Source organism: Poromitra crassiceps (assembly GCF_964638095.1).
Source record: "Poromitra crassiceps genome assembly, chromosome: 2".
Classification (NCBI taxonomy): domain Eukaryota; kingdom Metazoa; phylum Chordata; class Actinopteri; order Beryciformes; family Melamphaidae; genus Poromitra; species Poromitra crassiceps.
In genome coordinates, this window is record NC_139624.1 from 48,787,128 (window position 1) to 48,803,782 (window position 16,655).

The following is a 16,655-nucleotide window of genomic DNA, read 5'->3' on the forward strand; positions in this document are numbered from 1 at the left end:
AAAAGATTTTGGAAGTGGGAGAGGGAGCGATTTAAATAAATATAAAAATTTGGGTAATATATTCATCTTAATCATGTTAATACGGCCAATCATTGATATGGGCATTGTCATCCATCTATCCAATGTTTCTTTCACTTTGCTCACCAGTGGGTCATAGTTTGTTGGGACGATTGTTTTAATTTCAGGGGTAATTCTGACACCAAGATAGGTAAATCCTTCCTTTGCATTAATAAATTGAGTTTGTATGACTGGATTCAATCTTTCTTCTTTATTCAAAAATAGTATCGACGATTTTGAGTTGTTAATTTCATAACCAGAGAAGCGCCCAAATAATTCAATTTGTTGCATTAACTCATTCACCGCCAAAGACTGAATTGACTGAATATCAGCAATGGCCTTCCCCGCCAAGGACGTGTTTGACGTGTTTTTGTTTTTATTGGTGCAGCGCCTGCAGCAAACACTTGCCCAGCCTGTGACACAGACACAGGTCCCTGCCTTCAAAGGGTAGCCGACAGCACGCGATCAAACACATACCGCAGCTGTTGTTTTGAAATTGAGCAAGAGGAAAAGCAGAGAACGGGTAACGCTTCCTTGTGCAGACAGGAGAAACGCCATTGAAACGCCCTCGGCGCGCTGCACGAGCTGGAGTCGCCTTCCTCTGTGCCAGCCAGGAGAAAACGGGAGAAAGTAATCAAGAGATGTGTTTGATCATCGGAGGAATGAGGAAATGATCGATCAGTTTGCGAGGGCGGTGAGGACGTGTTGAATAGCCGAGGGGAAAACGGGAACGATCAAATAGCAGAGTTGATATGACAGGGAGACATGGACGAGGACGGGTGTACCAGAACAAATCAAAAATAAACACAGGAACAGCTAGGCAGCAGCGGGCAGAAGGCACTCACAGCAGCCCGCTGTCCTTCTCAAGAGCTCTTCAGTTGGTTCATGAAATCGCTGGGCTGCGTGCCCTCCAGTGTTGCTCCTGGCCAATCCCAGCGCCACAGGGCGTGGTTATTGCTTATCCTATGTTGGGTTAGAAATCTAAAAGGGGGATCGTGTGTGTGTGTGTGTGTGTGTGTGTGTGTGTGTGTGTGTGTCTGTCTGTCTGTCTGTCTGTCTGTCGGTGTGTCTGTCTGTCTGTCTGTCTGTCTGCACACTCACACCGGTAAACTGTATTGTTGAATGTAAAAAAAAAAGCACTTCATGTGTATATATATATATATATATATATATTTTTTTTTTGTCATTTGTGTCCTAACGAATAATATTTACATGTCTGATGTCAATACAGTTCAAAATAAAAGAATTGAGAGTGAGTTATGCCTGAGATTGTGCCCTTTTACAAAAATGCTTTTTTCTCCCTTTTCTCTTCCCAGACAGGCTTTTTTGGTGAACATGGGGTGTATAAAAAGGGTTATAAGTAGAGTACAGAACATGCTAAAAGCTAACTTTCTTTTTGGGGGTGAAAGTAGAGACTTAGATCTTCATTTCGAGGTATTGGACATCACTGTAGTCCTAGTACAGAATTTACTGTGGGTCTTGAAAGATGACCAAACATTATGGAAATACTTGGCCTGTGCCAAAAATGCCAGTCAGATATTGGCAGTGAATGAGTTAAGGTTGGGACACTGGTAGATAACTTTGTCAAGAAAAGAATCACATCATCAGCATATAAAGATATTCTGTGTTCCCGTTCACCCAACCGGATGCCCGACAGGCTTGTCTGCGCTCTTATAGCCATAGCCAAGGGTTCTATTGCTAAAATGAACAGTATTGGTGAAAAAGGACATCCCTGGCGGGTAGACCGCTCCAAAACAACTGGTTCAGAAACTATATTATTTGTGAGGATGTTGGCTATTGGATTTGTATATAAGATCTGAATCCATTTAAGGAAGTTGTTTCCAAATCCAAATCTAGGTAAGACATTAAATAAATATGGCCATTTTCTATACGATCAAAAGCCTGGCGAGCATCCAGTGATAGTACAGCTGTATCGTTAGTATCAGCTTTTTCATGAATAATGTTAAGAACTCTTCTAATATTATGGAATCCTTGGCGTTTTTGCACAAAACCATTTTGATCATCATGAATCAGATGTGGAATATAACGATCTAACCTCCTAGCTAGGGCTTTACAGAGTATTTTTGTGTCTGATCCAAGCAGGCTTATTGGCCTAAATGATGAACACTCCGTAGGCGGTTTGCCTGGTTTCAGCAACAGTGTTATCATTGCCTGTCTTAAAGAAGGTGGAAGAGTTCCGTTTTTATAGGATTCATTGTACATATTTAAGAGTGGGACTAGTAATTTTTCTTTAAATGCCTTATAAAATTCAATTGGTAGGCCGTCAGGCCCGGGCGCCTTACCACTGTTAGTATTTTGAATAGACTGTGATATTTCTTCGATTGTTAAACCACCATCCAACTCATTTTTTGCATCTTCTGTCAACATTTGGAATTGAAACTGATCAAGAAATGCGTCACGTTCTGCTGAAGTTTGGGAGCATTCTGAGCTATATAAATGTTCATAAAATTCTCTAAAACGATTATTAATTTCCAATGGGTCTACTGTTAGACTTCCAGAAGAAGTCATTATACCGTTAATTGCTCTATCAGATTGCATTTTTTTAATTCTCCATGCCAAAAGTTTCCCAGCTTTCTCTCCTTGATCGTAAAAAGATTGTTTCAGCCACATTAAACTTTTTGCAGCTTTATCTGCAGATAACTTATTATATTTGGCTCTCAGAAGAAGTAGGTCCCTTTCTTTTGTTGGGTCATCTCTTCTGTTTGTATCTACCTCAAGCAATTTGATTTCTTTTTCCAAATTTTCCATCTCTATTTTTTGTTGTTTGGCCTTGGAGCTCGTGTAACTGATTATTTCTCCTCTAATATATGCTTTGAATGCTTCCCATCTTATACTGGCACTAGTTTGATCAGTATTCAATTCAAAATAGATATCTATTTTAGTTTTCATAAATGTAACAAACTCTGTGTTTTGTAGCCATCTCACTTGAAATCGCCATGTAGGGGGACTGTGAATAAACTTTTCTATATAAATATTTAATGAGATGGCAGCGTGGTCGCTTATTACTATGCTATTATACCAGCAACCTTTGATCTTGGACAGGAGTTCCCTAGATACAAGAAAATAATCGATACGAGAGCGGGATTTACGTAAACCTGAGCAACAAGAGTACTCTATTTTGTTAGGGTTCTGTTCTCTCCACACTTCAACCAAATTTATATCCACAATATATTGTTTTAGTGAATTCCTAGTTTTTGCCTTAGACGTGTCACAGCCTGTAGAACGATCCATGGTTGGATTTAAAGTGCAGTTAAAGTCTCCTCCTATAATATAAGAGCCTCGTAAAGTGGATAAAGTAAGGAAAAGATCTTCAAAAAATTTAGGGTTGTCTTCATTCGGGCCGTATACACTGACTAAATTAAGTGTGAGAGAGAGAATGTTACCTTGGGTGATAACATACCTTCCAGCGGGGTCTTGAATTGTTTTAATAGTTTGAAATGGTATTGTTCTATGAATAAGAATAAGTACACCTCTAGCATAGTTATTATATGATGCATATATCACTTGACCAGACCATCTATTTTGTACCCGTCTAATATCCAAGATTGTCAGATGGGTTTCTTGAAGAAAAACTACCTTTGATTTAAGCTGTTTAATTCTGTTCATAACCTGTTTCAATTTGGTTAATTTCCCTAGTCCCCTAACATTCCAACTTGTGACCTTTATATTTTGGATGTTTGGATGTTCCATATGCTATAGTACATATCTATTCTGTAGAAAAAAATAGTAAAAGTTGTTACTACTACATTGAGTGCATGACGTACATAAACAAAAATAAAAATACACATAGTTACACATATACACATTGAACACTTAAGTCCCTTCCCCCCCACCCTTACTCAAGAAAAAAAAGGGGCTTGTGCTGATCCACTCTAAAGGGGAGCAGCAAAACTGTTCGAGCCCGACTCAACAGGCAACCAATGGTGTTGACCCTGTCAACCACGCACTTACTATATTTAAAGCCTATGTTCAACCCGTAAATATAAGAAAACGAGAAAGGGAGAAAAAAGAAAAAAAATTAAGCTACAGGAATGTATCGCCCATTATAAATGTTCATTCAAGAACACGCAGTCCCATTTCAGCAATAGTAGAAAAATAATAATAATAAAATAAACATATACTGTATATATATACATATACATATATAATATAATCGTGATAACAACAATTTCAAGCTATTATACCATTTTCTTTCAAAAATAAAATATTCTATATGTTTATAATGTTCCTTCAGGCCCATGTAGACAGTCCGTGTAGTTAGCTTGAGAAAAAAATAAAAATAAAAAATAAAATTGCAGCATAGGCTGTTGTCAATCTCTCTCCATTAGCCTGTCTCTTCAAGAATAAAGTAGGCTGTTATTATGGCAGTTCTAATGAAAAATAAAGTCAATGGAGATCGAGAGAGGTAGATCAATGTATATGTAAAAGTAGAAAAATAATATGTCTCGTGGGACTCATCAAAGTGGACGTATACAACCTGCAGCAAACACTATCAGTTGGCATTCATTTGACGAAGCTCATCTTCCCCCTAGTGGTGGTGGCTCGCCCCCTCCTCTCTCCGCCGATGGCCTGCCTCCCCCTCTCTCTGGTGGTGGTGACCTGGCTCCACGGTGGAAATCCTCCGCCTCTCTCGGTGTAGAAAACACGCGTAGCTTCCCGTTGTGGAGAACCCTCATCTTGCATGGATTGATCTGAAATCCGCGGAAAGTTCCTTTTTCGATAAACACTCTTCTGGCCGTGTCAAACTCACGTCGTTGTCGCATAGTCTCAGCCGAGAGGTCCTGGGCAAAGGAGAGCTTGTTTCCCTCATGTGTGATGTCACGCTGTTTAGTGGAGCGGAAAACAAGCTCCCGGTCTTGAAACTTCAGGAATCGAATGAGAACCACTCTGTGCTGGTTCGGTTTCGGCGGAGCTAGAGTTCGGTGAACTCTCTCTAGGATGAATGGCTCGTCGGCAGTGCTCCGTTTCAGCCAGCGCGGTAGCATATCCTGTACATACTCCAGCAATGGTCGATTAGCCTCTCCCACCCGTTTGGTATTGTCAGCGACCTCACGTTTCACCTCTAACATGTTGGTTTCCAAAATGGCAATAAAGCCGGCCATCTCACCCATACGTTTATCGATATTATCCAGTTTGTGTCCAAAGCCGCCAAACTCTGAGCTAAGTGACTTTAGCTCCGTTAGCACTGCTGCTAGGTCCGCCATGTTAGCTTCCTCGCCTGGCTCTGTTGATGAAGTCTTGTCGTGTTTTAATGCCTGTGAGGTTCGATTTCGGGTGAATATATCGTAGTCGTTGCTCGTTTTATCTTGTTTTTTGCCATTCCAGGTCACTTGGTCGTGTTAGTTTTGGGTTTTAAAGCAATTTAGCGCGAAGCTGTGCAGAGCTTCCAAGTCAAGCTGCCATCTTGGTTCGTGGCTCTCTAGCGCCCCGTTATTATTGCTAGTTACTGGGAATACACATCTCTCAGGCTGCACTGTGTGAAGTTAATTGGTGCTATCCTCTACATCTCTTCAGCCACAGACAGGAGAAGCTGCGTGCATGCTCTCTCCCCCCTCTCTCTTTCTCTCTCGGTATCTCTCTCTCGCGTTCCTGTTCTCCGTCGGTCCCTCTCTCACTGTCTGTCTGTCTCGCTCGCTTTCTCTGCCTCTCTCTCTCCCTCTGTCCCCCCCCCCCACCCCCCGTTCTCCATCTGTCTGTCTCTCACTCTCTCTGCCACGGTGAGACGAGACAGTCGGGGAGAGCTGACGCGCTCCCTCTCTCTCTCTCTCACACACAAAATGCAGGACATCTTTCTCAATTTGAAGCTGAACTTGCCAATATACCCATTTTATTCCTCATTTTCTGCTCACAGAGCTTTGTTTCTGCTTGATATCAACGTTAATGCTTCCTGATTTCCAAAACTACAGTGCGGACCAAGGCTCAAACATCACAGAACGTGCATGCGTTAATCACCGTTAAAAAAAATTGTGGCGTTAATAGGACCGATAGTTAACGCGTGATTAACGCGTTAACGCTGACAGCCCTAATAAAAACATATATATATATATATATATATATATATATATATATATATATATATATATATATATATATATATATATATATTTTTTTTTTTGAATTGAGATATATATATATATATATATATATATATATATATATATATATATATATATATATATATATATATATATATATTATAATTTGTTTTGGTCCAAGTGAAATGTTCTACTGTCTCTCCTGATTCTAAATATAGCTCAAGTGTTTAGTTTGACTAAGTAAAACCATTTTTATAAGCATTTTCTTTCATGTCGGGAAAATAAATGGTGGATGAACGGACTCTGGTATGCATGCTGAAGCAGGAAGTGACGTCAACTTTGGCTCTCTATATCCTGTTTGAATTGGAAAGAAAGCAAGATGCTCTCAAAATGCAATTTTTAACATAATTCAGTTAGATTTGACTTGATTGTTCTATAAGAGAAATGTAATTTGCAGACATGGTTTACGATGTATATTGTAGCGTATCAGCATTACACATACAGGGGTGAGCATTGGTAGTGTCTCAACTACAGATAGGAACTGATGTGTGGGAGTGTTGTATTGGGGAACACTATGCTGTGGGAATACTTCCGGGGAGGACTGAGCATGCGCGTCAGTCTCCACACACTGCTAGTAGGGAAGGTTGCTAGTTATGAGCGTGACAACCGCTGAGAGTTGTAATATGACTAACGGAGAATAAAGAACCTTGTACCAACAAGAAGCCTCTGCCTCATGAGTTACCAGGAACGTTACACTGGCGTCAGAAGTTTAAACGGTGAATATTGCCTCCAGATTCGGCGAAATGGTTAACAAGTTCCTGAAGAAAGAGCGCAAACGACTCAATCGAGAGGCGGGAAAGGCAAGAGCCGGAGCAGACTGCCAGGCGTCCGAAGAGGAAGATGTCTGGGTAGACGCAGCCGCTACCACAGAGAGCCAAGCGGGAAAAACAGCAGAAAGCCTGGGGTGGGTGAAGATAAAATCCGGACTAGGCAGCGCTATCACCGTAGCCACGGAAGCTATCCCGCGGCTCAAGGGAGCTAGCAGGCAAGCTAGCGAGGCGGGAGAAGGAGCGGAGGAACCGGGGCCGGTGAGGGTGAAGATCGAGCAGGTTGACATTGCCGCTGTAGCCATGGAGGCTGTGCCACAGCCCAGCGGAGCTAGCCTGCGGGCCGAGGACAAAGACGGGACACGGGTCGAGGCGACAAAGGACAGCGGGCGGCGAGGAAGAAAGGAAATCACCCCGCCAAAATTCAACGGTAAAGGCGAGTGGGAGGCATACTGCAAGCAGTTTGAAGAGGCTGCAGAATGGAATGGCTGGACGAGAAGGGAGAGAACCAGCCATCTCGTGATGGCCCTCGAGGGCGAGGCTACGGCGTGCGTGTCGGCAATAGCTGATACAAAGGACTTGGATGTGGTGATGGGGGTCCTGCGGAGACGCTTCGGCCGATGTGAAGAGCAGGCCATCGTAGCCGCGGAACTGTGTAACAGACGCAGACGGCAGGGTGAGTCGCTGCGTGCACTGGCAACAGACATTGAGACTCTCAGCCGGCGCGCATACAGCCAGCTACCGACGGAGGCGCTGGATGGGTTAGCCCTAAGCTACTTTGTCCAGGCCATCGAGCCACGGAGTCTAAGCCAGAAAGTAACGCTGGGACACCCAAAAACACTGGGAGCAGCGCTGGGGTTGGCGCTGGAGATAGAGACAGTAGAAGGCTGGGACAAGAGCAGCGGCATAATGGAGGCCGCCCCAGTGGTGAGAATGGCAGCGGAGAGCCAGCTACAAGAAGAGCCAGCGTGGAAGACGGCCTTGGCAGAGCAAAGCAACACGGTGAAAGAGCAAGGCAACAGGGTGAAAGAACTGTCCGAGTCAGTACAACAGCTGACAGAACAACTGCTCCGCAGAGCGACCCTGCAGCCCAACCCCGCTCGGCAGCCCACCCAGCGGAACAACAGCTGGGCCAGAGGGAGCATGATCTGCTGGGGATGTGGACGCCCCGGGCATCGGGAAGCAGACTGCCGCCGGAGAGCGTGGAACCAGGGAAACGGCACAGGGCCCGTCCAGATGGGACGAGACGGGTCTACGATGCCACAGTCCCCGTAGCCACGTCATCGCAGGGAGGAGCCCACCGACAGCAACGGGGAGGTGGGGCTCCGCCGGGCCCCGAAGTAGACGACATCGCCGGAGCTGTCAACATGCAGAGCGGGCCGCGCGCGATGAACGGCTGCCATGTTCCAGTCTACCTACAGGGGAGATACTGCGCCGCCCTGGTGGACACGGGGTGTACGGCAACGCTGGTGAACGTCAACATGATGCCCGAGGGGACGCGCCTGGAGCAGTCAGCAGCACAACTGCTAAGAACAGTATCCGGTGAGTTGATGCCAATGAGGGGGAGGGGACACGTAATGATAACAGTGGGGGGACAGACAGTGGACTTTCCGGTGTGGGTGGTAGAAATGACGGGACCCTGCATCCTGGGGGAAGACTACTTAACGCTAAACAAATGCACAGTAGACCTAGGAAAAAGCACATTGACATTTGCAGACGGGCCAGTAGTCCAGATGGGCCACCCTCCCACCGTTCCAGAGGAGAGAGCTAATGTAAATAACATCACTGTATATCGCGTCACCGTAGTGCATGAGCCCCACCCAGCAGACCAAGCCCCTCCACAAAGCCCCGCCCCTAGCCCACCTCCAAACACTTGCCCTCAGCCAGCGCAACAGGCAGAGGGGGAGAGAGAGAGGTTAGAGATGCTCAGGGGATTGCACCAGCGCCAGAGCGAAGGGTTAGAACCCCAGCAGAGCGATGAACTGTGGAGGGTACTAGAGGAATATAAAGACATTTTCGCCATGTCGGATGATGAGCTAGGCTGTACCCACCTGGTGGAACACGAAATAGACACTGAGGGAGCGCGACCCGTCAGGTCATATCCCCGTCGGGTCCCAGCAGCGAGGAGAGAGATAGCGAACGAAGCTGTAGAGAACATGCTGCGGGCGGGGATCATTGAGCCATCAGACAGCCCGTGGGCGTCAGGGGTAGTGCTGGTGAGAAAGAAAAATAGCCCCAAAATGCGATTTTGTGTAGACTATAGGGGGCTGAACAAAGTGACAAAAAAAGACGCATACCCGATGCCCATCATCGAGGAACTGTTGGACGCCGCGGGAGAGTCATCCTGGTTCTCATCCCTAGACCTCCGTAGCGGGTACTGGCATGTGCCCCTCCGCGACGATGCCAAACAAAAGACCGCCTTCCGCACAGAGAAGGGGCTGTGGCAGTTTCGAGTACTCAGTTTCGGGCTGTGCAACGCACCAGCAACGTTCGAGAGGTTAATGGAGAAGCTGCTGGGAGACATTCCCCGATCCGAATGCGTCGTGTATTTAGATGACATCTTGACACACGGGGGCACGTTCCAGGCAGCAGTGGGGGCGTTACGAAAAGTCCTGCAGAAGATAGCCGAGGCGGGTCTAAAGTTACACCCAGACAAGTGCCACTTCCTGAAGAGGAGGGTGGAGTTCTTAGGGCATGGCATCGGCGCGGGGGGCATTCGCACCCTGGAAGAGAAGACTCAGGCGGTCATGGAGTGGCCCACCCCCAGAAACAAAGGCGAACTCGAGAGCTTCGTAGGGCTAGCCGCATACTACAGGAAATTCGTAAACGGGTTTTCTAAAATAGCGGAACCACTGTTCAGGCTAAAAGAGAAGAACGCAGACTTCCACTGGACGACAGAATGCCACCTAGCCTTTAAAGCCCTCAAGAAAGCGCTGACCGAGTCTCCGGTGCTTAGAGCACCAGACCCCGCCCTGCCGTTCCTACTAGACACTGATGCCAGCAACGGGGGTATGGGGGCCGTGCTGTCCCAGGCGGGGCCGGACGGGGAGCGGGTGGTGGCGTACTACAGCAAGACGTTCGATAAAGCAGAACGTAACTACTGCGTCACCCGCCGGGAGCTCCTCGCCGTAGTAGAAGCACTACGACACTTTAGATATTACCTCCTGGGACAGCCGCGGTTCACCATACGGACCGACCACTCGGCGCTGCAGTGGCTGTGGTCCTTCCGAGAGCCGGAGGGGCAAGTGTGCCGCTGGTTAGAGAAAATGACAGACTACAACTTCACGATAGAACACAGGGCAGGGGCGCGCCACGTCAACGCAGACGCCCTGTCACGACGACCCTGCGCAGAGAGAGGGTGTACGTACTGCGAAAAGAGAGAAGGAAGAGAGAGAGAGCTCCAAGAGGAAGCTAGGATCTGCCCTAACCACACGGGGGATGGACCAGTGTGCAGGACGCTGCGGATGGCAGAGGCAGCGGATTGGAGGGGCCACCAAGAAAACGACAGGGAGCTGTCACCAGTACTGCAATGGGTAGAAGAGGGCCAGAAGCCGCCCTGGGAAGAGGTGGCAGGGGCCACCGACACGACCAAAGGGCTGTGGGCAGGGTTCGACACCCTGAGATTGAGTAGCGGAGTGCTGATGAAGTCCTGGAAGGAGCCAGCGACAGGAGAGCATAAGTGGCGGAAAGTAGTGCCGACGACGCTGAGGGAGGAGGTGTGCAGGAGCTGCCATGGAACTGTAGGGGCTGGGCACTTTGGGGTAAGCAAAACCCTCCGTCGCATCAGACAAGGCTTTTATTGGGGGAGGATGGGGAGGGACGTACAGGACTTCTGTCGACGCTGCGACCTCTGCGCAGCATACAAAGGCCCGTTAGACCAGTCTCGCACCCCGCTCCAACAGCTAGCAGCAGGAGCCCCCATGGAGAGGGTAGCAGTAGACGTGATGGGACCTTTCCCACGCTCAGACAGTGGTAATCGATACGTCCTGGTCGCCATGGACTATTTCACAAAATGGCCAGAGGCGTACGCACTGCCCGACCAGGAGGCGGGGACGGTGGTCGACGCACTAGTAACCGGCATGTTCAGTAGGTTCGGAGCACCAGAGACCCTACACAGTGACCAAGGGAGAAACTTTGAGTCACGAGTGTTGGCCACCATGTGCGAGAAACTGAACATTAAAAAGACACGGACCACAGCATTGCACCCCCAGAGCGATGGCCTTGTAGAAAGATTCAATCGAACGCTGAAAAAGCAGTTGGCCATCCTCACGGAGGAGCACCAGAAGGACTGGGACACGCACCTGCCTCTCATCCTCATGGCCTACAGATCTGCCACACAAGAGTCCACCTCCTGCACACCCGCCCTGCTCATGTTAGGTCGAGAACTGCGGACACCAGCAGAAATGGCGTTCGGAAAGCCACCAGATGCACTGGACGCTCCCCCGGGGCGAGAGTACGCCAGGAGGCTACAAGATCGATTAGAGTCCGCTCACAACTTCGCTCGGGACCAGCTAGAGAAAGCAGGCATGAAACAAAAAAGGAACTATGATGTGAGGGCAAAAGGAAACCATTTCCAGGGGGGGGAGTTGGTCTGGGTGTACACACCCCAGAGAAAAAAAGGGCGTAGCCCTAAACTGGACTGTCACTGGACAGGCCCATGCAGGGTCATGGAGAGAATGGGGGAGGTGGTGTACCGAGTGCAGATGCCACTTGGTGGCAAGAAGGTACTCCACCGAGACAGGTTGGCCCCATACCGGGGGGGGTGCACCTTTCCCCCAGATCTCGGCCGCCCGGCGGTTTCACCTAGACAGGCTGAAAGAAGGACTCTGTTTCCACAGAGAGGGGCGTCCGGCCATGACCGGGCGGCCCCCACTCAGGGACTTGAAGGCCCAGAGACACTGCAGGTGGGATCAGCCCCGCAGGCAGATTCACAGAGACTAACACGGCCACGGAGAGAGCCAAGGGCTCCAGGACACTTGAACAACTTTGAGTTGTATTAAAAAAAAAGAAAAGAGGAGATGGTGGTTGGAAATGTTGAAATGCTGTAACAGAAAGTAAAGGATGTGCATGACATGAGATATTGTGGGGGAGGAGATGTGGGAAAGTCTGAGATTGCAACATAAAATGTGGTTGAAAAAAACAAAGAAGTTGTTAAAAAAAAAGATGTTGGGTGTGTTTGGTACAAGGGGGTGTGTGATGTGGTATCAACGTGGGCGTTGACCTTATTGTTGGGCGGGGAGTATGTAGCGTATCAGCATTACACATACAGGGGTGAGCATTGGTAGTGTCTCAACTACAGATAGGAACTGATGTGTGGGAGTGTTGTATTGGGGAACACTATGCTGTGGGAATACTTCCGGGGAGGACTGAGCATGCGCGTCAGTCTCCACACACTGCTAGTAGGGAAGGTTGCTAGTTATGAGCGTGACAACCGCTGAGAGTTGTAATATGACTAATGGAGAATAAAGAACCTTGTACCAACAAGAAGCCTCTGCCTCATGAGTTACCAGGAACGTTACAATATATTCTTTCTAAAAACACAAGACAAAAAAGGACTAGGCAAGCCACTCAGTGTTGTGCAAGTTCACATAAGAGCTAGCTCAAAGTTCAGTTTACGTGAACTAGTTAGTGAACAAGTTCTCAGTCCCAAAAAATGAGCCGTTCACATTCATTTCTTAATTTTTTTGATGAGCTGCTCCAAGCTATTCTTTTTCAATAGAATCACTAATATTGCAAACGATCTCGATCTCCACAATTATTATAAATCACTGATCGTCCCCAAAAACTTTCAGTTCTGTGTGAATATCTGCAACTGATTTTTTCCCCCAGTTTAGAAAACTGGATGGGATGGTTCTGTTTTAGATGAGCTTTAATTGTATTGCCACTTTTCCATAAACTTTTGTTACCACAGACCTTATTTCATGCATTTAAGCAAAATCCCAATTCTAAAACCCCATAGCCTTTCGTCTGAGGACCCAACATGGTGGCGATATCCGGTTAAGCCTACAAAAATACGTCATCCATGCGGTACTCTATAAGGGAATTTCTGAGCAATTTCCATGCTTCCCACGCAATCGTAAAAGAAAAAAAGGGCCCTGGGTCCGCCAAAAAAAAGGGCGGGGGGGGGGGAGAGAGAACATAATAAACACTATAAACAGAATAAAAATACATTCCATACAACACAACAAAACATGTCATAAATCATCACAACACATTTTGTATGGACATCAGGTGATACAATACAAAGTCAAAAATATTAAATTCTCATTAGACGCAAGAAAAAACATAATTTTAAATGGAAATTAATCTAATTGCAGAAATGAAACGGAGTCCCTGGTAATGTCAATATGATTCTCTGTGTTTTAATTGCTGTGTTTCTGAGTGAATCACACACGTAAAATAATTTATATGATTTGCTGACTTTTCTCCTGCCATGTTTATCTGTCTTCAGAGACTGTAAAGTCTGCTTCCTCCTGTATTATACTATCATATGACCTGTATTATACACTATCATGTGACCATGTTGTGTTGCAGAGGATTACCAGCAGCTGATAGAGGACATAGTGCGAGATGGTCGGCTGTACGCCTCAGAGAACCACCAGGAGATACTGAAGGTATGAGATCAGAAACAGACAGACAAGCAGAAAGATAGACAAAGAGACAGGCAAACAGACAGACAGACAGACAGACAGACAGACAGACAGACAGACAGACAGACAGAGAGACAGGCAGGCATTGGACAGACAGAGAGACAGACTATGGGCCCTATCTTCGCAACGGCGGTAATTTTGCGTTAGCGCCCGTTTTGCGCTGGAAGAGCGCCGCGCAAAGCCCTAATTGTGGGCGCGTCGGCCCACTGTGCTTCACGTCATCTCGGCGCAAACCTCCATAGGCGTGTTTATGCCCATAACAGGATTCACAAGGTGAGATCACTCCCCTTAAAAGCCACAGCGTCACCGGCATCACGTCTGTGACACCAGCTTCTTTCTTGCTCAGTGCAAGCAGAGTGACAGAGTGAGAGAGAGAGAGAGAGAGAGAGAGAGAGAAAAGAGAGAGGGAGAGTCAGAGAGAGAGAGGGGGGGGAGAGAACAAGAGAGGGAGAGAATTGGAGGATGAACCATTTCGGATTCGTAATGAAAATTGATGCTTTTGTAATTAGTAGCCTATTAATTAGTCGTTTCGCTCATATAGGCTATAACATACACATTTAAAAAATATTTGTTTCTTTAATAGGGTAGGGATGTGTGAGATTTTAATTCTAGCCTATTTCAATAGCCTATACCAGAATTGTCCACTCGGGTTAAGCTGCTATTGCATGGTGCAATTGTAGGGAGAGAGGTTACTGTATAACCTACTGGCTGGTGTTGTGTCAAAAAGTGATTTGCTGCCAGAAACTGATTTAGATCTGCGGGACCGCGCACTGTACAGCGCTGCCTCAGTGCCTCTACCCACCCTGTGCACCGACCCACCCCGGCCTGCCAACCCGGCACAGCTCACACCTTCTCCGAGGAGACCGGCCTCCAGGACCCGGCACTAGGGGTGGGAATCGCTGAGTAGCTCACGATACGATATGGTCACGATACTTGGCCCTCGATAACGATATTATCACGATACAGCGATTCTGCGATAATCGATATATTGGAAGACGATACATCACGATACCTGTGTAACTGAAGAGAAAAAAATACCCCTAAAAGGCAAGAAGCAGGTATTATGTATTTATTAGCAGAATTGACATGAACTTTCTCAGAGTTCACTCACTCACTCATAACATTTTCGATACCACGGAGGAAAAGTTACACATTAAGTCTTTTTATTATTATTATTAAAACAAGAAAACCTATATAACCTACCTACCTATATAATTTCTAAAAGTAGATATTAATGAGCAAACATTTAAATTCATGTAGCCTACAGTATTTATGTTTTTGTTTCAACTACAAACATAAATAAACGTCAACTTGAAACTATGTTTCAACTACCACACACAGCATAATATTTTAGCCTGTTTATTAAAAAAAAAAAAAAAATTAAATAAACATATCGATACTTGGTGCCAGTGTATCGATAACGTATCGCAAGTGGAAATATCGCGATACCGTGAGTGTCGATATTTTGTCCCACCCCTACCCGGCACACTAGCCGAACACTTAAAAGCACCCGTCCCCGCGCTACACACAGACTCCGGCTTTTTGGCACAAAACCATGACAAACAAATCCTCATTTTAAAATCAAGGTGTGTTTTTTTCTGCAGTGTAGGTTAGTTGAAAATCAATGTGGCATTCTGAGGAGGGAAATGTGTCCGTGCGCGAGCCGTGCGCAATGTACGCCTATCCAAGCGAGGATTTCCTGCACTGCGCAGAGAATACTGTCTGCGCTCAGGCGTACGCCTGGCGTAGAGTTTTTTTTGGCGCTAAGACCAGCTATTTGGTGGTGTTAAAATTGAGAGCACCCAAGGCCTTTTTTTCTAACACATTGCGCTGGAATGCCTATTTTGGCACGGGGAATGCCCAAACCTCTGTTTACGCTCGGAACATAGCGACGGTATCTTCGCCAGAGCGCAAAATGACGCTTGCGGGAGGGAGATGATAGGATAGAGGCCCACGGACGCGCCTGGGCCATGCCTACACCTGTCTCTGCGCTTAGATCCGAACGCAAAACTGGATGGTGGAGCCAGACGATAGCTTAAGACGCAGGGAAGATAGCAATAAGAGGCACGAACGATAGCGCCGTACGAAGATAGGGCCCTATGTGTCTCTGACCATCCCTCCATGTTGATGGAATGCTTTACAGCTGCAGTCTATTGAGTTTACTGTCAGTGGAGAAATTGGTCTCCTCTTCTACGATAGATTTCTCCCTGTATGATTAGTAGTATATATAATTTTTATTGTTTCGTTTTCAGACATTAGGTCAAAGGTATATCTGCAGATGGGACAAAACCCAAAACAAGCCATCATCAAACAAGTTACATAAAATATGACATTGTCCAACTGCGAGTGTTCAATCTGAAAGGAAACATTTTCTCCCACCCCGTAAACTTAGTCCCATATCCAGTCCCTGTATGATTAGTGAACATGTCTTGGCACAAAATGGCGGCTCTAGAAAGAAGCCGTCGCTCAATGCTGAGGACCGGACTGGCACCAAAGCCTTTGCACAGTGGCGCAGTGGTAGTGCTGTCGCCTCACAGCAAAAGGGTCCTTGGTTTGATTCCCACCTGGGATGCTGTGGGCACTGAGGGTGTGTCCCCATCCCCATGTCCTCAGTGCCTACTGCCCATGTTCTCCCCGTGCTCCCCTGGGGTTGAACCCCCTGCTAGAAAAGAAAACATGAAAAAAAACACGTAGCCTTGTAAAAAAACCAATCACGTGACCTCACATTGTGTTTTGCTCTACGTATCAGTCTGGACTTCTAGCCGGCCACAGCCATGTCCTTCAATTACCGGTACAATGCAACCGGGCCAATCAGGGACTGCATCGTAGTTGATGACATAACCAGGCCAGTCAGGGACTGTGTCATACAGTAGTTGATGACATAACCAGGCCAATCAGAGCCATCGCTGGCAAAACAGTAATGGCGTCGGCCGAAGCAACGAGCGGTAACATTACCGGCAGTAGAGTCAACACAGCCGTAAGTGCAGTTATTGCAGAGATAAACTCAATAAACCACAATTAAACAAGAACAAGAGAATGCAACATGCAGATTTTCTCAGCGGAAA

At 46.7% G+C, this 16,655-nt stretch overlaps 2 protein-coding genes across 3 annotated transcripts in view; both read left to right on the forward strand.

Moving 5' to 3' along the window:
• The window catches only part of scube1 (signal peptide, CUB domain, EGF-like 1), a 591,791-nt gene that overhangs the window by 570,291 nt on the left and 4,845 nt on the right, over positions 1-16,655 (forward strand). For both annotated transcript variants that reach the window (XM_083632214.1, XM_083632215.1), the window contains one exon: positions 13,475-13,554. In XM_083632214.1, the coding sequence (XP_083488340.1) occupies positions 13,475-13,554 (80 nt within the window). The remainder of the gene's footprint in view (positions 1-13,474; positions 13,555-16,655) is intronic.
• Positions 1-16,655, forward strand: part of mpped1 (metallophosphoesterase domain containing 1) — a gene marked incomplete at both ends in the record, with an annotated part of 437,213 nt that overhangs the window by 179,195 nt on the left and 241,363 nt on the right. The window lies entirely within an intron of this gene.